The 24,107-nt window shown below is 41.4% G+C and overlaps 1 protein-coding gene across 1 annotated transcript in view; it reads right to left on the bottom strand.

The window, feature by feature from the left end:
* The window catches only part of PLCL1 (phospholipase C like 1 (inactive)), a 318,557-nt gene that overhangs the window by 15,289 nt on the left and 279,161 nt on the right, over positions 1 to 24,107 (bottom strand). The window contains exons 4-5 of the mRNA XM_065413646.1: positions 22,368 to 22,443; positions 17,229 to 17,338 (exon numbers count right to left, since the gene is read on the bottom strand). Of these exons, the coding sequence (XP_065269718.1) occupies positions 17,229 to 17,338; positions 22,368 to 22,443 (186 nt within the window). The remainder of the gene's footprint in view (positions 1 to 17,228; positions 17,339 to 22,367; positions 22,444 to 24,107) is intronic.

Here is a 24,107-nt window from a genome sequence, read left to right as displayed (position 1 = left end):
GAATTGAGTTCAATCTTGCTTCAGAATACACAGGGCCTTGGTAATAACCCTTAACAGTAATTTGTGGGTGTGGGAGAGCGTGTGCTCTTTCCACCACTCGTTAAAAGTCCAAATCCAGGGCTGACATAAGTGAACTCCTGAGCTCAATGGTGTCGTACCATATACGCCAGGTCTGAATTTTGATCAATGTCTTTAGTAAGGAGCAGAATTATGTGACCTAATATGGACTAAAAGTATACAATGTCATGCATGTGAAACACTTTTCTTTAGACAAAGTAATGGCAGATTTTAAAGGATCTTCTCCTGCCCCCTCCCCCCATTTAGACATTTCTATAAGAAGAAAGAAAAAAGGAAGACTTTGTTATCTACTTCTTTTTGAGGTCAGTGGAGTCTGTCTGGATTTGTACCCTTTTAACTACGATATGAATTGGATCTCAGACTATAAATACTTCAAAGTCCTCAAAAAGGAGACTGCAACTGTCTGTGGGAGAGCATGTATTTTTCTGGTTTGTGTCTTTCTCATTTGCTAGTACAATACAGTATCAGGCACAACACCATATCACATGTTCAAAATATAGCATATAAGACAATGTAAAGTGAGAACATTCAGGGCAGTTAAACACAGTTTTCCTCTGTTCTGTTAATTTGGAGAGAATCACATCAGTTCTGCCTGTCAAAGTGGGACTTATACCCACTTTGGGTGTATATATAATTGAAAATTCAAGAAGAGAACAGACTACTGTACAGCCCTGTTTCATCCATTTCTATGATCCTCATTGCTTGTGCCTTTTAGTTCTGCTCTCACTTGACTCTTTCACACACACCATATCTGACGTAAGCAATAACACTTTTTTTTTTTTTTTGTGGTCTAAAAATAAATGGATGCTGCCAGGTCAATAGATAGTGTATCTTTGTATAGACGTCTTTTCTGCCAAAATACTCATCCTGAAAAATGACCCATTTGGAAAAGAAAGAACCCGGGGCTCATGTATATTCACCTTCATGTACCTTATTTCACTTGACCTAGTTTAAGGAAAACAGTAGTTGTCAAGGATACAAGTGGAGTTTCCTGCCACTGCTTAATTGTTTTTACTGTAAAGCATACTTCAAACAGAGAAGTGAAATCTTTTGATCCAGTTAGCTACTCTGACAACTCCTGTACAAATTTTCCTGAACATCTCCCATCTTTAGGGCTTACAGGAGCTGCCAATGTAATGGGTGGCTCAGGGACAGCAAATGTAAAATAAAACCTGGCTTGTTGCGGAACATTCAGAGCTTTTTTAAAGCAGTATGTGGATCTCCCTTTCACACAGCAAACTAGTTCTCTTCCTAAATCTTACCTGGGGAATCCATGATGCTGCCAGTCACATATGGCATGAGCAAGTGTTTACTACAGAGGCACAATGGTTGGTCACTCATTACTATTTAAATACATAAATATTACCAATCAGTTAAACATCACTTTTTTTCCATCCACAGATCTCAAAGCTTTACAAATGTGGGTGAGCATTGTTACCCCATTTTACAGACAGGAGCCAGGAGAGGTAAAGTGAAATGGCCAAGGTCAAAGCAAATGGCTCTTGGATGCAAAATCAGGGCTCCTAATACTTATGCTCAGAGTAGTATAGAAATAAGCTATGAGAAGGGTGTGCATTGTGAGGCACTAGGCCTTTTCTCTATGCCTCGACATCTCCTCTCTAGCCTAGAAAAGTTTGTCTGTTCTTTCAATAGCAGTTATACCACCCACCTCTCTATAAAACTGGAGATTTTTTTTTTTTTTGCAACTTTTGCCATTTTGTGTATTGTCCTGCCCTTCAGTTTTTCACGCTGATGAAATTCAGTGAAACAGATTCCCCCAATAGAATAATAGAATAGAAAACTGTCAAAAATTCAGATTTTTAGCTTCTAATTTGGAAGCCACCTTTTTCTCGGAATCAGCCCCTTTTTGAGTGAAAAGTTCAGAATTCATTAATCCATGTTCATGTTGAAATGTGAAAAAAACCCTCAAATTCTGCTGGAAATGTCTCTATTCAACTCCTTACTGATAGTGATTTGGCATGCATTGATTTCCAGAAATAGACAGAGAGAGAGAGGTCTTGTGGTTAAGGCAGTGGGCTGGGACTCAGGAGATCTGGATTTAATTCCCAGCTCTGCCACAGACTTCCTGTGTGACCTTGGCCAAGTCACTTACATTTCTATTAATGTCAGTGAGTTTTGGCCCTCTGTGCCTTAGCTGGAGATGATAAAATGGGGACGATAATACCCCTGCTCTTGTCTGTCTTCAAGGCAGGAACTGTCTATTACGGTGTGTTTATATAACACCTAGCACAATGGGTCTCCCGGGGAACCTGTAGGTGATACTGGAATACGAATAATAAGTACAAAATTAAAAAATGGATTCTTACTGTCAGTGAAATAGAACTGTAATACTTTCAGAAAATACAAACTTAACAGACAACTACCTGGATAACTTCTGGTGAATTTTAGGCACTAGCCTCTACATTTTCAATGTGGAAACACTTAGATAAATGGATGATGAGCATGTTATAAATGCCAGGTTGGTTAGATACATACTAGTCACATTAGTCCTATTTTTAACTGGAGCGGCACGTGATGCTTTGGAAACAGGGTTGGAGGTTACTAGAGACTCTCATGCAATGAGATATCAAACACTATTTATTTTAGGCAACCAGTGGGGTTTTTTCAGCACTACATCTCTCAGGTGAGAAACTTGTGAACTTTCCAATGAGCTAACTTCAGTTTCTGTCATTTTGTTGATCTGCAAGGCTTGTTCCTTCATGGAACTGAATCCAATTAATGAACACTTGTTTCCCACCCTCAGGGAGCACTTTATTTTGTAGGAATTGACAGAGTACTTGCATAACAAAGGAGGGGCAGTTAGCCTTACATAATTTATAAGAGCTCTTCAACTGTACATTAAACTGTACAGGGAGGTTGCGGAATCTCCATCGTAGGAGGTTTTTAAGAGCAGGTTAGACAAACACCTGTCAGGGATGCTCTAGATAATACTTAGTCCTGCCATCAGTGCAGGGGACTAGATGACCTCTCGAGGTCCCTTCCAGTCCTATGATTCTATGATTATGTGCTGACAATGGGAAGGGTGGTTGTAATCAGCAGAAAATGTGCAACAAAGATAATTTTTAAGAGAACAAACTTTCTGATAGGCAGCAGAGCTTCCATTCAGACACCACTGAAGACCTCAGCCAACAGTTTCAGACTGGTAACAGCTTAATATGAAGTTTCTGGATATGCAACCAATTAGATTTTACAAGAGAGTTTTTGTAAGTTAAATAAATGCACAGGATACCGATGTGTAATTAACACCCCAATGAGGTCCCTGGGAGTACTGTAGTACACCCAGGGCCGGCTCTAGGTTTTTTGCCGCCCCAAGCAAAAAAATTTTTGGCTGCCCCTCACCCCAGCCCTGGGCTCTCTCTTGCCCAGCCCCGGCTGCGGCGCTGGGGGGCGGCCGCCCTGCGGCACCTGCAGGCGGCTCCATGTGCCCCGTGGGGCAGCCCCCAGCCCGAGTGTCCCCCACTCGGAGCCTGCCCGGCCCAGCCACAAGGTGCGGTGTGAACCGCAATGGCCCCAGGGTGCCCCCCATGCACGACATGCTGCTGCTGCCAGGGCCGGCTCTAGGCTTTTGCCACCGGAAGCAAGGGAAAAAAAAAAAGATGGCCAGAATGCCGCCCTTGAAAATGTGCTGCCCCAAGCACGTGCTTGGTTTGCTGGTGCCTAGAGCCGGCCCTGAGTACACCAAGACCTCTTGAATGTTTCAGTAGCATGAACCAAAAAGGAGAGGGCAGTTCAACAGTTTGGTGAAAGGTGCTTTGTTTGGATACCTGAGCCCGGGGTTGCACCGAGCACATGAGCCATTTCCAAGAGGAAAGGGTCTGATCAGGGCATTGCTGTACTCCAGCAATCCCTTGGAAGCATAATTTAAAACATTTGCTTGTATGGTAATGCCATTTGGGGTGTGATTATTTTATGACATTTTGTACTGGCAAAAGCCCTAGCATAGACAATGTAAAATAAAGAAAATCTCACTCCCTCACTCCCATAAAAGTGTTTTTGCTGGTATAAACTGCGCCTACACCAGGAAGGTTTGCCAGTATAGCTATACTATACTGTACCTGTATACCTTAGAGAACCCCAAAGGTGGCCCTATCTTGTGCTGGGGGGTGAACTGTAATTGGCTAGCCCCAGATTCAGAGAAGCCACCTTTGCCCCCACCTGAATCTCACACATCAGGCACCGCTCAGTCGTACCCAAAACTGGGGGACCTAGAATATTAATTCTACACTGTTAAGCTCTTCAGCTATTTAACAACTGTAGTATAAAGGGACAATAGGAATTTTATAACCAACAATCAATTCCTGAATAGATAAACTATAAAGATAATGCTGCATGATAAGTCTGTCCTAGAGAAACCAAAAGGATCTTTGCCTTGCTGGAGGGCAAGAACAATCATTCTATTTTTATGTAGTTTAAACATGAAAAAAACCAAATAACAATCTAAACCCCCACTTACACTTTGGGATAAATCCAGCTCCCTCTGGACACAATGGCCCTCTTGCAATAGAGGCTGGAGGAGGTCTGAAGCACACCCACACTGCATGCTAATGGAGCCTTGCTTCATGGGGTCTCCCTGTGTGCCGGACAGCAGCCTTTTGGGGCTAGTGGACACACTGCTATGCATATCTATCAGCCATTCCCACCCATATGGCAGGGAAAGTGCAAACTGCATCAAGGATCTTCCAGATCTCAGGCTGGAGTAGGAGCTGTGGTACAATGCTTCTGCCAATCCACAGGCTCGGAGGGAAGTCAAAGCAGATGATTCCTTCCTCTCAAAAACATACCCTGGTTGCTTAGGCTGTGCATTAGGGCCAGGATTTTAGCTCAATGAGGTTTGTGGTGAAATCTTGAAGAATCCATACAGGAAGTTGCTCTTTTCCCTTTTCTATATATTAATACATCTATTGACAGATCAAAGCAAGATTTTGCTGAATCTTATACCATCATTACAACCCTTTAAACTCATCTGGATGCGATAGTAGCTGCCAGATCAGCACAAATAAAATTCCCGACTCCCACACGTCCAAGCTTCCTTTAATTAACACACTGCAGGTGTAAAAGAGTCTTTGATGTCAATGTCCCAGATGAAATGTCACTATTTTAAGAGAGAAAGAGTTGTGACAGAAGCTGCTGACGTTCTTCTGACACATACAGTTAGTATATTCATAACCTCTTCCATACTAGCGATAGCAAAATGATAATGACCTAGTTTTTATACTCAGGAAATTCTCTTCTATCAGGGAACCATCTATACATTATTCCATTCTCTCCTCATTTTCTCTTCCTACCCCTACCAATTTTCAAGTGCAGTTCTACTCTGACAAACATGCACCTTTTTACTCAATAGCTCTACTCCCTCTATGTACTCAGAACATATCTGCTGACTTTTCAGATAAACTCTTAGTACTTTTTAGGCCTGGTCTACATGGGGGGGAGGGGGAGGGAGAGGGGAATCTATGTAAGTTACGCAACTTCAGCTGCGTGAATAATGTAGCTGAAGTCGATGTACTTAGATCTACTTACCGTTGCGTCTTCACTGCGGTAAGTCGACGGCTGACACTCCCCCATCGACTCTGCCTACACTTCTCGCTCCGGTGAAGTACAGAAGTCGACGGGAGAGCGCTCAGTGGTTGATTTATCACGTCTGGACTAGATGCAATAAATCGACCCCCGCTGGATCGATCGGGTAATATAGGCAAGCCCATAGACATGTTACTGCTGCAGAGTCAACACAGCACTGGAGAACGAGCTGGGTTCATCAGCACCCATTGTCACCCTGGAAAAGACTGTGCAACAAATGTAGGACTACCTGGAACAGAGCCAGCAGCAAGACCATTCCTGAGTCCCAGCCCGCTGCCTTAACCACAACACACCTCTCTCTCTCTCTGTAGCTACACCCTAGAACTGAGGAATTGTCTATTGAGCATATAGAAGAAATGTCATAGAGAAGCAGCAAGGAAATCAGGGGAGCAACATGGAATGATGGATTGTGGGTGGTGAGTATAATACACAGAAGAGGGAAACAGGAGAGCACACTTTGGGTGTCTCTTTGAGGAAAGGAGAAGAGAAGGTATGTTACAGGGTTCCAGTATCCTGAGCTCTGCTATGGGAATCCAGCATAAAATTACAGAGTAGCTGTTGCTGACTCATGTCAGCAGGGAGATCTTATTAGCTTCAACCAGGATATGAAAAGGTTTGGAGAATCTCTGTCTGGCATGGATATTTTGTAAGAATACCCATTTGTTTATTTTGTTTTAAGCCAGCCAATGTCTTCAGCGCTGCACCGCCCATCAAAGACTGACCCTAAACTCACTATTTGCCTAGGCAGGTGCTGGGAGGGAGCGCAGGGTGGATTATACTGGCTGTACATTTCCCAGGGGCAGAGTTTATGTATTGTTATTTTGGTCTTTTATTATCCTAATCCCCTTTTCCATTGTCCCCTATCCTGAGTTCCTCATGCCTAATAAAGCCCCAGTTACTATTTCATTACCCTAGAAATTGTGGCAGATATTTTATTTCTGTGTGCTCTGACACGCCGCTGTACGTGATATGTGTTAACTATTTTCCCAAGGGACAAGCCCTTTCTGTTCTCTGCACTAGGACAGTTTTCCTTGGGTGGAGGCACCAGGAGCCATGATAGGTGAATGCAGGACTCATAACCCTGAGAAGAAAAGAGAGAAGACTGTAGCCACGCCCAGGGCTGGGGTTACAAAACTTGGGGGGGATTTTTAGATAGGCAAACTGTAATTAGCCAGTAGGAATTTAGCAAGGGCACCTGAGCTACTCTTGTAAAGCATTCCACTGGAGTTTTACTGGTCACGGGTTCTCAGCAGTTCAGTTATTCTTTTCATCCAAAACCAGAGCATCCCAGGCAATCCTGCAGCATCTTGCTGAGACAATGGTTCACTACAAACTCACAGTTCTGCCCACTGAATCTTACATCGCTTCGTGCAGCAGCCTGCTTTTTCTTGGGGTTCTTCCATCCAAATATGCACCAGAATGGCCAAAATGGGAGCTGCTGGCCCATAATGACTACTAGTGTTTAATGTATATTTTGATGTTAACTTTTAAAATGGATAGGATAGTTTTGCCAATGATTTGTTAACCCCTATGTGTTTTCTTGGTTTTTAAAGCTATACAATTAGACATCTGTTTAAGCAGGCTGGTGCTGTTTGAAAATCTCGACTGTTCATTTGTGATCTGATACTAAAATTGGTCTCTACTTACAACAGATCAACACCACAATAATCTGACATGCTCAACACCTCGATTCTAAAGATGGCCTCATGTGAAGAGACTTTTTGCAAAGTAGTTTTATACTGAATGTAGCTGTCTAGTTAATTTTACCAGGTACTTGTGAAACAAAAAATACCATATGCAGTATATCTGTTCCCCATTTCTCAATCTATTCATGACTTATCATATATGCTACATATATGCTGCATTACTACATACCTGGCCAATATATATTGTAATATCAGATCTATCGTCTTTTTTAATGTGGCTTAGCACCCAAAAGGAAAGGCACATCATTAGACTTCTAAACAGCTCTGGCTTAGCTCAGTCAAAGAAAGCCAGGCTGAGAGAAGGTTTTTCACTTCATTGAATGGCATTTCACAATATGCCACCCTCTGTTCATTGTCCCCTAGTTCTCAAACGTCTCCCTTTTTAGTCCCACAATTACCAACATTCCACACACATTTGGCGGCCCTTCGCTTAGGTTGTTGAAAATTATTTACATAAAAAAACAGAATCATGGAACTGAGGCTAAAAAAATTGTCATTTACACTAAAGGATGGAGTCTGTCACAGGGTGAAACTGGCCCTTTAAAAGGCAGGAGCACCTGTGCCTTATCAGTACACTCCCATTTGGCCAGTTGAGGGCACCTTAAAAGAGGACACTGGGCCCCTAAGGGAAGAGAGAATCAGTGAGCCAGGGTTGCCTGGGAGGAAAAGAGAAGTGGAAGATGAGAACTGCTGGAGACTGTATGTAGTTCCTAGGAGAGGGCTGAAAGCAGGAGAGCAACTGAGGAACTTACCAGCTGACATCTCCAGGGCCAGAGAGTTGGACCCAGAGGAACCATGAGAGGGCTGGGGGCAGTGAGGGCTGCTCCCCTGGCAAGGATGCTCCCAGCAGAGAAGCTGGGGGTGGGGGGATCTAATGGGGAAGAGCAAGGTTGCACTCCAGCTGGAAGGCCTGGGATAGCTGTCCAGGGCCTGAGGGACAGAAGAGGACTGACAGAGAGTCCAGGCATGGCCGAAGGTGCCAGTGTGGGGTATGTGGGACATTGAGGGACAAGCTGTCAGGAAATCTTAACGACTATTTGCATTGGGGGTTATAAATGGATTTATATGGGGACTTTTGCTAGGGAGCATTTGGACAAGGGTTTAATAATAAATCAGCCTTAGGAAGGGATGTTATTGAGAGAGGAGAATTTGCATTAAGTCCTTGGGTTATATCAGGGGAAAACTCAGGCAGGGTGCTGCAGAGCATCCCCTGGCCAGCAGGGGAGCCCAGGAGGTGTCAGATCCATAGAAGTGAATAATGTTTAGAATAACCACGATTATTCCACTGAAGGTCAGTGGAAATGCACCCAGTTACCCAAGAGCTGAATTTGGCCCATTGTTTGAGAGCTGCATTTTCTATCTGAACTCCTGTGTATGCAAAATCACTTCCAGTTAGTCACTGAAACATGCTCCAGTTTCAGACAAATATGTGAACAACTGATTAATAAGGGATAAAATCTCCTCTTTTGCTCAAACTATGCCTCATTTTTGTGACCTCAGGCCTCAGCCACATATGACCTAAGATATCCTTTTGGAATATTAAAATATCATTATGTTGCAATAGATTTGAATGTGTGCAGCTGTTGCCTGCAGAGCAAATATAAATTGTTCCTCTTTTCAACACTCTGTACATGCAGATATAAGATCAGATGAAGTTCTTCATACATATTTTAAATACATGTGAAAATTTAATTTACTCCAAATCTAATTCATGTCTTGAAAATTTCCTTGGCTAAAAAAAATGGAGACATTGTATAAAACACCACTTGGCTTTAAGATCTCACATTAAGAGGATACCTAGATTGACACTATCCTGCTTGTTTGAGAATACTGACTACATCCTTCCTGGAGCAACTTTCCTGTAGAATGGCTGGCAGCCAGGAGATATAGGATATTCCTGTGCGTGTGTGTAAATGAAGGCTGGGTACTTGTAACTAGAGTTCTTTAAGATGGTTCTACATATTCACACACTTACTGGTATGGTGCCACCTTGTGGTGCTTTACGGTAGGGGTAGAACCTTCTCCCAGCTATGTTCATTGCCCCCAGCCCCTCTTTCGGTGTCTCCAAACGTCCTGACAGCCAGACAACATAAGGGATGGAGCATCCCCTAATACTTCAGTTCCTTCCACCACAATGCCAGAGAACAATAAGCGACTAGGACTCTGACAAAGAGGGGAAGATGGGTGAGGAGTGTGAATATGCAGAGCCATCTCGAAGAACTTCAAGTGGCTCTGCATATTCCCACTTCCAGGACAGATTGATAAGCAGTGCTGAAAATAATGTGCAGGTGGGGACAGAATCCTAACTGAAGAGAGACTGCAGCACAGCTCCACCAAATTCAACATCTGTCCTAGAGCCAAATCCAAAGCATCATGCTTAATGAAAGCGTGAACGGAACTCCAGGTAGCAGCTCTGCAAATCTCCACAGGAAGGACATGTTTAAGGCAAGCAAAAGAAGATGACAGAAAAGGGCAGGACACAAGTACTTTGAGGATGGAGGAAAAGGATAAATGAGTTAGAGGGTAAAGATACACTGGTATTATGGAAAAAAGCAACTTTAGTGTTGCTCATCAAATGGCTGGAGTTCTTACTTAAGATCTAGATACTGTAAGATGTCACCTAAATGCCTTGGCAACAATGGGGTTACAAGGGGTAACCTATGGTAGAAGTTATTCTTGCAATCTTGCTTCAATATACCAGATGTCCTGGCAGTATGCTCTGCTTCTTTCCATTGTCCTCTCAGTAGCATGCCAAGCAGCATAGCCAGGCTTCCTGCCTATCAGTGGGAATAAGACGTTAAATGGAAATAAATGCAAAAAGAAAATCTTGTTAGAATAACGCCCAACATATTTCTATTTTTGCCTCATCCAATAAATCCTAGACAATTGTTGTAAAATAAATCTTAATTCAGATTAAGATGGTTTTACTATAATGCAAAATGTCCATTAAAAACGTCCACTCTGCATATTATAGGACTTGGAATAAGGATATGAATGGCCCCTATTGCTTCACGGGGATCAGTGGAGACTCCCAGGCTGTGTGATACAGCTATTCATTAGGATCCAGCTGCTTCTGAATTATTCAGTAATCATTGTCAGATATGCCTCTTTTTTCTGAAAGAAAAGTTATACCTCAGACAGATGCTAGATTTAGTTTAGTTTGAATGAAGGAAAAGGAAGTACATGGCTGTCTGTGGTTCCATATTCATTGCAAAAACCTAGCTTTTATCTCTGCAAGTAGCCTGGGACTGCACAGCTGGCTTCTGCCACCAAAGGCAGAAAGCTGGACACTGCTGTCCTTGCAAGCAATAGAAGGCAGATTACTCAGGGCTCCGCTGTCACAAATGACAAGAGTATAATTAAGAGAAAGGTAATTCTTGGCAACATTCTCTAGCCATTTGAGCACTATTTAATTACATTAAAAATACTTTCCCCAGAAGCTGATGTTAATTATTCCGCATCATAAAAGCTTCCCCCCTTCTCCAATGCTCACATCACAAAAATGTGAACCAGGTACAGACTGAGCAGATTTCTGAGACACAATGGGAAAGCTGCAGATACGATGCTTGCATGTGTGCGTCTGTCGAGATGACATCATGGATTGTGCTCTCACTGAGAATGAATTGCATTTGCAAGTTAATAGTTCTATGCCTTCTGTCTTCAATAATCTCTCTCTTTAATATGTCTAATCGTTTAAATACAGGCTAATTTGCAGATTCACTGATGGGTAGCTGATGAAATGGTCCCTGAAAATCCAACCACCCAACATACCAGTCCCTGCTTTGACAAATATATAAACCAGGAGTATGGGGGAGAGACGCACAAATTAATATTTGGAAACCTGAATAGGACAGCATAATCTTTTGGCAGCAGCAGTAACATATTAAGGCGGGTGGCAGCATGAGTCTATGAAAATTGAAAACAGTTTAGTGCACAGCTTGGTTTAAAATAATTTGGTTTTTCTTCTGGATAAAAAAACGTAAATGCCACTATCTTCATATTCAGAATGTTTCATTTACAAAATAAGTCAGTATTTGGATATACAAAATACTTGGCTATTTAATCATCAATAAGCAGGTAAGTATTTAACATTGCTGTTAATAGGCTTCATATGACATTCATCAACAGAGGAACAGATACCCTAATAAAGTACGATAGTAGAGGGAGACAAATATATCCCAGGTATAATTGTTAACTTCAACAGAGTTACACTAGAAATTCATTTGGACCAGGACAAACAACTTCAAGCTTTGCTTGGATGAATTAACAATCCCTGTGAATAGTGGGCATGATCCTGCAGCTCTTACCTGGGTAAAAATCTCACTAAAATCTGTGCTATTTTTGTCTGAGTAAGGAGTACAGGGCCACAGTTTGTGGTGTTTTCTGTAGAGCAGGCTGTATCAGAAAAGTAATCAAACTTTGTCTAGGACACACACTACAGCCCTTATTTTTTAAACCAGTCTCAAAATTCAAAGGTGTGACAACTCGACTATTAATTCTGAGATTCACCCAATCAGTGTCACTGAAGCACCCACAGCATCCACTGGAGAGCTACTGGGGCAGTACATCAGAGGATGCAGTGGGAGCAAAAGGAGAGGGGGCTACTTCAAAGTGAAAAAGAGGCACCTGGAGAGACAGCAATCCTATGAAGGGAAGAGGAAGCAGTAAAAAGGAGACAGACCAACTGGTGCGAACCAGACTGAAGGAGCAGAGGGAGCAAAGGAGCCTGGGAAGGGAAGAGGTGTGCAATGGCTGGGTGGGACAATCAGAGGGGGGAATGTCTAGCACTGTGGGAGAACTGCAGCAGCAATGGAGGAAGTCTCAGAAGAGAGAGAGAAGCATCAGCACTTTGGGGAAGGCAACACAAAGCCATATGAAAATCTCCATTCAGAGAACATTAGGGTTGGACATTAGAGAAGGGCTCGAACATCAGAAAATACCGAAGAAAAGTTATGAGCGCCTGAAAAAAGGGGGTTAGAATGGAAACTAAGCAATCTTAACTAAAGTGGTGGCGCCACTTCCGCTATGATAAAATTAACAATTCCACCAAGCGGCTCTGGTGAGTGTGGTTTAATCTGTGTAGCCATTGGAACGCTCAATGAAATTCTGAACACAGAATTCGCTGTTACCTGTTTATTTTGTTGGAACTCAAATAAGTACAGAAAGGGAAATATAGGCACAGAGAAGCTAAGTGCTTTGCCCCAAGTCACATAGGAAGTATAGTGAGAGAGCTGGGATTAGAAACCAGAACACCTGACAACCATTCCTGTGCTTCAGCTGCAAGAACATCTGTTACTTATTTATTTTGTGTACATTCACCATCTAAATATTTCTGACATAATGTGTCTGACATTATTTTGCATGACATGAAACCAGATAAGATGCAGCCTCTGTGGGAATGTCAACACAAGTTGCAAATAAGGCTGTCTCTCTACTTATTAGGCTGCCACTGAGTTGTATAACCTATTTCTACAAACACTTTTATGTTATGGCAAATAGTTTGTCCTCCTACAGGGTATTATTAATATGTAATTAAATTTATATAAAATAAGAAAGAAAATGTTGGATTATTTTGGTTCATTCTTATTAAATACCTCCTAGAAGTACTCCTGGCATTTTTAAACAAGAAGAATGCCCACACTGGTAATTTTTATAAAAATACACATTAATCTTAAACTCTAACTATTTAATGATTTTGCTAAAGGTGCTTTTCTTAATGCATCCCCTCTTGCCTCTTTGCATTCAAAACTTACCTATTTCAATAAGTGTTTATGAATAAATACATTAATTCAATATGCCTTTACCTCACTAGTCAAACTCACTAGGGAAAGGCTATTAATCGTCTGACACACACAAGAATACAACAGTACCAGCTACTGCCCATGGGGAATCCATGAAAACCTCCAGACAGAGCAGACTATTGCTGAGTATATCATTGCTCCTAACAACAGATAGATCCTAAGAAATATCCTTACACTGATGTTTTAACGTACATTCTCTAGATCAGCTCATCCAGTTTAAACAAACTCTGATTTTTTGTTAGCTACTGTACAGTATTTTTTAGTTCTTAAATTATTATATTCAAATCTAATCAAACATCTTTTTATGGAACACCATTAAGAAGAGACAGATGGATGAGGCTGCTGATTTGGGCGGGGGAGGGTTTCTGGTCTCTTTCTAAATAGACCCTTAAATGACGCTTGCATGGAGGCATGAAGAAATGAGTCAGTACTGAACAAAAGCTACAAGCCGTAACGAATGAATAGGTTGGTTATTTGCAGGGTCACTGATTTCCAGTGCTCAGCAGAAAAAAAATCAAAATGACAATTGACTGCCTGAAATTTGACATCTGGTGCAGAGCAGAAAATAGCCAAGTCTTCCAGGACATGACTTCATTGCTGAACCTGTCCTACCTCAGAATGAAAAAGGTGTCTCCCACTCACTGGATACTAAGCTACAGATCAATTTACGCTGTTCATCTTTTAAGCACATTACCAAATGGTTTGCACTTTCAGAAATGAAAAAGCAGCTTTGATGGTAAAAAAAAAATGAAACATGGCAATTAGTCCCTAACCTGGGTTAAATGATTTTGGTACCTTTTAAAATAAACCATGTGCTAGTTTACTTTGAAAAACAGCTTCTGCATATGCACAGAAATTACATTTTGTAGGGAATTTCTCTCTCATGCTCTAAATCTGTCTTTATTAATCCTGTTTGATCCTCAAAAGTTTGAAGGTTCAGTTTTGATAAGCATCTAAACGTTCAAATGTGTATAGGAGCACAGGAACTGCTGTCCTGGATCAGAACAGCCGTCTATCTAGTCCCATACTCTGTCTCCATCAGTGGCCTGTGCCAACTGCTTCAGAGGATGGAGTAAAACCCACATAATGGATATACAAGCAATAATATGCACACCAAGGCTGTTCCTTTCTTAAATCCAAGCAGTCTGTGCTGGGCTCACACCCTGAAGCATGAGTTTATATCCCTGCTAGATTTTTTTCTATCTAATGCAACTGAAGATATTCTTATTATTCATATAAATGTCTGTTCCTTCTTTTCAGTCCCTTTGATGCCTTTTAGTTTCATAGCGGGTCCTCTTAACTGAGCCTATAATGCTCCCATTACCCACTTTGCCTCTTTTTTATGGCTGGCCAAAATGCATAATGAACCTCACCCATCATCCAGCCCCACCCTAACCCTTCCATTCCCATCAGAAGTGACCCCTCTCCCCTTTCTAATTCCCCAAACTCTCCTTTCCCACCACTACTTTCTGCTCTGTTTCTCTTAAGAACATGTGTATCCTCTCTCCACTGGGTCGAAGTGTACCACTTACTGCAGTTTTGGCTAGCACACTCAAGCTACCCACTCACTCGCATCTGTAACAAGAAACTCTGCAGAAAATGACATTTACTGCTTTCAGCTCGTCCACTTTGGAATGAAAGTAGCAGGGTGTGGCCTGCCAGGTTCTCAGAGTCCACTACCTCTGATACCCCATTTAAACAGAAATAGAGGGAGGGAGCATCTCTTAAGGCATAAGGGGACAGAGTTTAGTTTGTGCAGAACAGGCTAGGGAATGGTAGTTGTGGAGTGGCGATTTATCTGAACATCAACAAGTGTTTGCTTAAGGGGGTGGACAAATGAGAGTCCTCCTCCTCCACTCTCCCAATGTCTGTTGTGATTCCACAGGATTCCATCTTTGGCCAACTCCTCTTATTGTCTCATAATCATCTCTGGATCATCTCATCCACTCTCAAGAGCTCAGCTACCATCTCTACTTGACCATTTGTGACTTGTCAACATAGAAATGGTAACTGAAGTCTTATGAGTGGATGAAATCATAGAGAGATTGGGCTTTTGCCACAGAGGGGGAAAGACTCACTTTCACCAATCTCCTGACCCAAACACTCGTTTCAGATATCTATCTTTGGTACTTATATGGCCCCCAGTTACTGTAATGCCTCACAATATTTTAATGTATTTATCCTCACAAGACCCCATGAGGTAGGGAAGTGCTATTATCCCCATTTTACAGATGCAGCACAGAGACACAGAAAGACTAAGAGCTTGTCTACACTGCCCCGCATTTCAGACTATGTGAGTGTGAATAGCAGTGTCTGACAAGGAATCCATTAATGCGAACTTGGAACTTTTTAGTTCACACCTGCAGTGTCCACATGGGGAAGTCACGGTGCAGAACTGTGGTACACACTGCTATTCTCACACCCCCAGTCTGAACTGCAGGTCAGCGTAGACATGCTTTACATGTTTTCTCCAAGGCCTCACCTGGAGACTGTGGCAGAGCAGGGAATTGAACCCAACTCTCAAGGTAGTGCTGTAAGCACTGGACCGTGCCTCCTCTCGCTCAGGTTCAGATAAATCCCTGCTTCCCAGTTTGAGGTGCAATTGGAAATGATTTATAAATCCCATTAAAACAAAACATTGTCGTAACATAACTTTATATTACCAAGATATAGTCAATCCATGACTTTGACCATCCAATTTACACAGGGTAATTCACGGTTTCCTGCTTGTCTATCCTTGCCTGAGGTGTGCACAATTTAATGAACTGTGCTTTTTTTTCTGCTTGGGAAGTGCTGAGTACGCTATGTGCGCTACCAGAAATAAATAATAATGTCTTACCGGACATAGTTTGCTGGTAAGTGTGTTTGATTAGGATTTCTTCTCTTCAAAAGACAGGGGGCTTTTATAGTTCTAGGAAACATGGGCAGGTCCATCAATTTATCATGCTGATTTCACTCTCCTCTAGACTCTTTTTGTTTCTTCATTCAGAGGTATACAAGCCTCCTGTAGTACTAACATGGTGTCCTTCAATGGTCTCCAGGCTGATTTTATAGATTCATATAGATACAAGCCCAAAACTAAACCTTGGATCCAAACACCCTCAAGCTTTGGGCAAGTCCATCATTAGATCCAAATTTTGTGTCTTGGATTCATCTCTAGATTTTACATTTGTTTATTTATTTTGCCATTCAGCCTGGTCAAATCCATTTTCCTTGTTGCTTTATCCACCCCTTTACTCCTATATTGTGATATTCAATCCTACCATGTAGTAGTCATTACTAGAGCTCTGTGAATTTTTTCTAACAAATAGTTTATTCGATGAAAATGTAGTTTTGGTTGACTCAAAACTATTTGCAAACTGGATACAAATAGTTTCAGCCATTCACAATATGGCCAGAGGAGGAGGAGGTGGTAGTACTATTGCTACCCTCTTATAACCTTTAGCCAAATAGCTAGGTCATTCACATGACATATGGGAGACGCAGGTTCAATTCCCTGCTCTGAAACACACCCACATTAGACTTGATTCTACTTGAATCACCTTTTTTTCCAGTTTTTGGAACTGCAAATAAACCGGAAAAATCAGTTATTTGCCCAGCTCTCAATGTTAGGCATTTAGTTCCCAAACTCACTTCCTGGATTTAACTTCTGCATTATGCTAAAGAGACCGTCTCACCTGTGGGCTCTAAAAACCCAAAATGTTTCTTCCAAATATGTTCCCAACATTCCTTTTAACCAGTTAATATGGGGATAGCAGAAAAAAAGAACCCATTGTTACTACTGTATCCACAGATTTTAACCAATCCTGCACATCTCTCATGTAAGAGTTCTGCTGACATTAGTAAAAGTATTGTCTGCGCAAGGAATTTGCCCTTAACACACAGTTAAGGATTGGGCCCTTAATCGCTTAATATAATTAATTCCTTATTCTCAGTCTGATTTAGCATTCTTTAGCATGCTCCTACCATTACAATGGTAGCCCTTTCCAGCTAATAAAAGGTACAAGTCAATAACGCCCCTTTCAATCCAATCTTTACTTCTTACCTTCAGCACAGTGATATTCCATGCAAAACTTTCAATGGCTTTGCTTAGTTTTCTTCCTTTCAAACCTTCCTTTGCCCCAAGGTTATGAAGTTCTTCGTGGAATTCCATGCCTAAAACATGGATTGGTACATGATTTAGTATATGATTCAGTTATACTGCAATTTAATTTTTACTCAAACCATTCACTGACGATCCCCAGACCTCCCCACACCTGTTACTTCCTGAATTTTCATTTTATTTCCTCCCATCCCTGCCTCTCAAGAACCCGATGCTCATCTTTCAACTGCAGGGGACTGGGTGCAAAAAATATATTTTTAAAGCCCAGTTGACAAAAGAAGTTTTACCACCTATCTAAAACAATATAGTCCTGTTGATTGTTTAATCCTCTATTTCTAATACTCATCTTCCACCTTTAGGGCTCCATATTTGTTCATTTTGCTGTGTGCTGTCACAATCATTGGTAGACAGTGGGAAGCAAGGTTATGAACCCACATTTCTCCAATGACTCTGCCTTTATTCTGCATTGCTGGCAATATCACTGCAGAACTCAATCACTGGTCTCTGTATCTCCCTTCCCCCATTGTCTGTGTCTTCAACAGACAGGTTCATGGCTCGGAAGGAAACTCAACAGAGACAAAAGATACCTGTTTAGCACAGTGCACCAGGATTTAGATTCACAGCTTCTCATTAATCTTAATAGGAGTCATAGAGAAACAACATAGCACTTCACACTGATAAATTATTTCATAAACTCTACACTGCCTATCACGGGATACGATTCTTGCAGCCTGTGGAACAGAAACTTTGAACCACAGCCTCTGGAATCCTGTTACATTTCACTGCCAGTTTCTGTGGTAGATATTTGTCTGATCCATTGCTGTCCATAAAAGTTCAGAAAGTCTAAGCACACACTTCACTCTTCAGATGTGTATTTAGTCATGGAAGTTAGAGATGGAAAACCTCTTAATGGGGCCATGTAGGCCAGTGGCTCTCAAGGATTTTCATACTGTGTGACATTTCCAGAGTGTAAGCAAGGGTTAAGGGACAAAATGAAAACAAACCCACCTTCATACAGTGAGTGTGGCTGCTTGGTTACAGCCCTTCAATTTGTACCTGTGTTGTTAATTTCCTCTCCTAGGAAATTTTACTTTCATTAATACCAAATCACCCCATAATGCCTGCAGCCCCCACTACTCTAATAAATCAAGCTCAGTTTGCAGTTGTTTGGTTAGTCTTCCTGTGTGTTTCCTACATCTCCAATTTTGGTGTCATTCCCTAACTTGAGCTCTTCTGAATTGACAACAAAGAAGCATCCAACAAGGAATGACACAAAACTTTGCAGAGTGTGCAAAGACGGACTAATTAATTAATTATTTCTGCAGATTAAAAAAGCCTTTTGAAAGCCCGAGAAAGTCCTGGAATGGACTTGAGCTACAGGAAGCATCATTGCCAAAAGACTGATAAATGCTTCCCCCATGACTGAAGAGGCCTTGCAGAGCACCAAGAAGGATTATAGATGACACTTTGGGAGACTGGTCCTGGCTGGGCAAGGAGACTGGGAGCCAGGGGCAGACACTGGGAAAAGGAGGGGGTACAAGTTGGAGAGGAGAGGACAGAAAGGGTCACATTTGGGCAGAATGGGCAGAAAAGTCTGTATCCACTAGAGAATATTCCCCTCCAGAGCCTGGAGTGGAAACCATGATTTCTGAGACTCACCATTCCTCTGCTGTCAGCACATATCTGTGAAACCCACTGGCAATGTGTCTCATCCCCTGCTAGGGATGGTCCACATAGAGCACTACAACCTATTACTGCTATCAGTTACTCTGTTAGCTAACTGAGGTCTGAGCACTGGATCTAAAAGTCCCATTTGATGACCAATGTAGGTGCTAACATGATGCCAAATGATACAATTTTTTTATTTAGTTTGCTCTTCAGGAAATTAAACATACAAAACAAAAACCCCTCTATTAAAAGAACATCATTACGGTTGCAAAGTCAAGCACGCAGAAGTTAGGAAGTGTCTATGCAACCTTAATTTGGCCCTCTTGTATGCATTATGATAGTCTTTAATTATATGACCATACACTGTTTTTCCACAGGACCCTGCCTCATTCAGGGCATAGGATGGACCTGCTCTGGGGGTGTATTTGGGATTTTGTAGGAGGAGATTTGCCTGTAGCACTTATGTTTCATTTCTTACAGACGTTGGGAAGTGTGTAGTAAAGAAGCAGGCAATTGCAGGAAGACAAAGGATGGTCTCATGGTGAAGGCAGTTGAATGATGCCCTGAGAATTGGATTCTATCCCTACCTGTGCCACAGAGTTCCTGTGTGATGCTGGACAAGTCACTGAAACCAAAGTTTCCACAGGTGCCCACTAACTTTATTTCTCATTTTCTGGGTGTCTCACTTGAGACCCTGGGGTCTGATTTGCAGAAATGCTGAGCACTCATAGCTATAACTGAAGTCAATGGGAGCTGTGCCCTGAAGAGATATATATATATAGTGCTATATAGTGCTAAGGACTCTGAAAAACCAGGTGCCAGGCCTCTAATATTGGACACCAAATGAGTGGATACTTTTGGCCTTAAACTGCCTATGCCTCAGTTCCCCAGCTGTAAAACAGACATAAGATCCCCTCACCTCACAAGGATGTTTAGAAAATTAATTCATATTCGTGAAGCATTCAGATGCTATAGTCATGAGCGCCACAGAAACGCCCATAAGAAAATGAATAATTGTCTTCAGAGCAGGGTTTGAACAGTGTGCAGTAAATAACGCCTGGGGCCACACACTGAATGAGGAGAAAACAAAATACTGGACAGCTGCTCATTCAGTAAGCACCACCCAGTCTGTGTACTGAATGAGGCAGGGGGTCCTGTGGAAAAAATGGTATTGATCATGTAATTAAAGACTGTATCATAATGCATACACGCGGGGGGGAGAAGGGGAATTAGAATTGCACAGGCTGCCCTGGAGCGGTGAAAAGGGAACTTGGGCAGAGTGGACTATCAGATCCATGAAATGCAGTAGGAAATAAGGGTCTGACTATATTGCAGTTAGACTCACATGGCTGGCCCATGTCAGCTGATTCGGGCTCCCGGGGCTCAGGCTAAGGGGCTATTTAATTGCAGTGTATATGTTTTGGCTTGGGCTGGAGCCCAAGCTCTGGGACCCGAGTCCAAATATATACACTGTAATTAAACATCCCCTTAGCCCAATCCAGAATCAGCAGACATGGGCCAGCCGTGGATTTTTAATTGCCGTGTGGACATACCCTAAGGGTTTGACCCCTCCCGTTTTACACACAGAGTTCACAATTATAAATTCATCACTAACTTCCACACTCTTTCTTTGATGTGCACAAGTAGCCCCTGGTAACCTCATTCAGAGTAAAACACAGGCACAAAGTGGGAGATGGATCCTAAGTAGTAGAGTAGTCAATGCAGAATCCACTCATAAATCACAACTGATCATTCCAGCAAAAATATTAGCTGTGAGCAGCTACGGTACATTACTCCAGAACAAACCTGCTCAGTTCCACTTAATTTTCCACTCATTTTAAGGCTATTTTTGAAGTCTCTGGGCCCCATTCTGTTTCTGGTTATTTCAATTGGAGAGGGTCCAGAGAAGAGCAATAAGAATGATTAAAGGTCTAGAGAACATGACCTATGAAGGAAGGCTGAAAGAATTGGGTTTGTTTAGTTTGGAAAAGAGAAGACTGAGAGGGGACATGATAGCAGTTTTCAGGTATCTAAAAGGGTGTCATAAGGAGGAGGGAGAAAACTTGTTCATCTTAGCCTCTAAGGATAGAACAAGAAGCAATGGGCTTAAACTGCAGCAAGGGAGGTTTAGGTTGGACATTAGGAAAAAGTTCCTAACTGTCAGGGTGGTTAAACACTGGAATAAACTGCCTAGGGAGGTTGTGGAATCTCCATCTCTGGAGATATTTAAGAGTAGGTTAGATAAATGTCTATCAGGGATGGTCTAGGCAGTATTTGGTCCTGCCATGAGGGCAGGGGACTGGACTCGATGATCTCTCGAGGTCCCTTCCAGTCCTATAATCTATGAATCTATGAATAGAGTTATTCCAGATCTAGACTACAGAAAGTGAGAGAGCATCATTTCACACCTGTGACTTTCCTGTTGAGGATTTTACTGTGTGTATATTTCTATGATACTGGAAATAGTATTATTTTCTGCAGTCTCCTTCATTCACGGTTGTCCCAGCTTGACAACCCAGCTCAAGTGATGATTTTGACTAAAATATATATTTAAATAAACAAATCTCATGCCCATCTGATGGAAGCCACAATTCAGAAAGTTCACATGGGGGAAGGATTTTCTTTATGCTCTATGGAAATAATGAAATGTATATGGATTTAAAGATGTTAATAAAAATTAACATTTGTTAGGGACGCATTTGAAAAACAAAACAGTCTCACTGGTGGTTCTGCATGGCTGAAATAGGCTACAACCATAGCACAGCAGTCAATTTTGAGTCTCAATTCTGGTGACCAACCACAAGAGTGCTGAAAAGTGATATGATCGTCACTCTACTGGCGAGGCCTGGAAAGAGTAGCCTGGATTTCAAGCATGGGGCAAAAGGCAAAAACCAATTTCCACCCTGCTCTTATATTAGATGAACAAATCAGTAGAATGTTATTGTTAAACCATTCTGTGAAATTTTTCTCTATTAAAGATGGAGGAATTAAAGGAATTTATTACAGGGCATTAATTATATTGTTTATTTAAGGAGTGTGCGTGGCTCTGGCCCCAGTAGTTTACTAATCCAAAGGCCCCTTCCTGCAAACACTTATCACAGACAGTAGTGTTTACTGCAGTATGTAGTTTTATTGAAGACTACTTATCAGATTCCAGCTGAAAGCAAAGACTACATTCAGTAGTGAGTGTTTGCAGAACTGGTCCCTAAGGCCTTGTCCATATTAGAAAAGTTGGAATGGTGTAACTGAATTGTAAAATGAGCATTTAATTGAAGGCCAAAGATGCTTCTCCCCTTTGTACTCTGCTCTAAAAAAAACCTATGGCGTGCTGTTTCCACCACCTTAAAAATTTGTATAGAGTTACAACAAGGTATAGAGTTACAACAATGTGTACAGAGAATACAACAAGGTTACCTGCTTTCTGACACTGAACAATCTTGTCATGAACGGTGTCTGCCGTTTCAATAAGAAACCTGCTCTCCTGAATCATCTGTCAGAAAACAAATGAAAACCAGGTTGCTATTACCAGGCTTTAGTTAAACATCTAGCTCTCAGACAAGTATTAAGAAGGTACCATTTAAAAAGAGTTCTGCTGGGTAAGTAAGACTAAAAAGATTATATCAGTCAATCATATCAGATCTCCCAATTCTGTGTCAAGGTAAATGACAGTTGCTCAGGAAATGTTTTGTTGCAGAAGTCAGAGAACAGCTGTTTTACATCAGTTAGACATAATTTTAAGCAACATAAAGGAAACAGATAGTGTCAACAGAGACCAGAGCTAGCAGACAAACACTAACTTAAATCTACGATCGTATTTGAAAATGAAGTCTTTCTGTGCTTACTAGGGTTTTTATTTTATTTGAATGAAATGAAAGAATTAGAATTACGGCCCTTCAGCGTCAATACCCAGCAAAAACGTTTATTGACCCATTACGGGCCTTGATTCAGAAAGGTATTTAAGCCCATGTATAACTTTAAGCACTTGAGTAGTCCAAATAACTTCATTGTTTGTGTTTCTCTTTGGAGGAATTCAGATAAACTCTGCAGCTCAGGCCCAACTATAGTACTCAAGAGTTAAAAAGTTTTAACAAACAAATAAACCAACAAACAAACAAAAGTAGTTGGCTTCAATGGGACTACTCATACCTTTAAAGTTATACATGTTTAAGTACCTTCCTGGATCTGGGCTGCTGGTAAGAGGAAAATGCATAAACCAACATCCATCAGCCATGTAGAAAATGCTCTGAGCCTCTCTTCTTGCCATCTTCAGTGAAATCGCATTTCTTCTTTCATGCTTGCAAACTTTCCAAAAAGTCTCAAAAGCCCAGTCAAGCAACTGAGTTGTTTCAATGCTAACTTTTGCAAAATTGTGAGATGTGGCATGTATATCTGTTACAGGAAGGAAGAACATGTACAAAGATGAAATACATATGCTTGAATATATTCTTATTCTTTCTGGTATAAATCAAGAGTAACACCACTGAAGCCAATCGAGTTAAAACAGCATAAAACTGATATAAATGAGATAAGAATCAAGCGGATAGTTTCATCGATTTACATCCTGCTGTTACATAAGTTATGATATGCAAACTTGGCCAAAATGCTGCAACTGTGTTTTTTTTTAAATTCCTGTGTTCAATTGTGTGAAATATGAAAGAATTTATGTCCTGATCCTGCACCATTGACATCAATGAGGATCTTGCTTCTGCCGTCAGTGGGCATAGAATCAGGACTTTACAGAGAGGCTCAACGATCAAACGTTCCCCTGTACCTCTCACTCTAGACTATCCCATGCTGCACAAAATCTTACTTTCACTGCACACTTGAAGCATTTGAGCATCCCATGCATTTTAGAGCTGCACCGAGCACTGAGTATACAAGGCAGCATATGTGGGCAATTCACTTTTGATTTAAGGAAATTGTTTTGTCAAATAAAGCCTGCAATCACATGAAAGCTAGCATACTCTACACCTGAGAGAATATTACTTTTTTATTAAAAGTTATTTAATATTTTCAAATATGGAAAACAGTTGTCCTTACGCTCCTTTAGAATTAATAGTATGCTGAATAAGACTAAAGATATCATTAAACTTAATATCCCTAAAGCAGGCGACAAAAAGGCTGGGGAGAGAACAGAGTTAAGTTTCTTTTAGA

Source organism: Emys orbicularis, chromosome 11 (genome assembly GCF_028017835.1).
Source record: "Emys orbicularis isolate rEmyOrb1 chromosome 11, rEmyOrb1.hap1, whole genome shotgun sequence".
In the NCBI taxonomy this organism is placed as follows: Eukaryota; Metazoa; Chordata; order Testudines; family Emydidae; genus Emys; species Emys orbicularis.
This window is presented reverse-complemented; position numbering and strand designations above follow the sequence as displayed.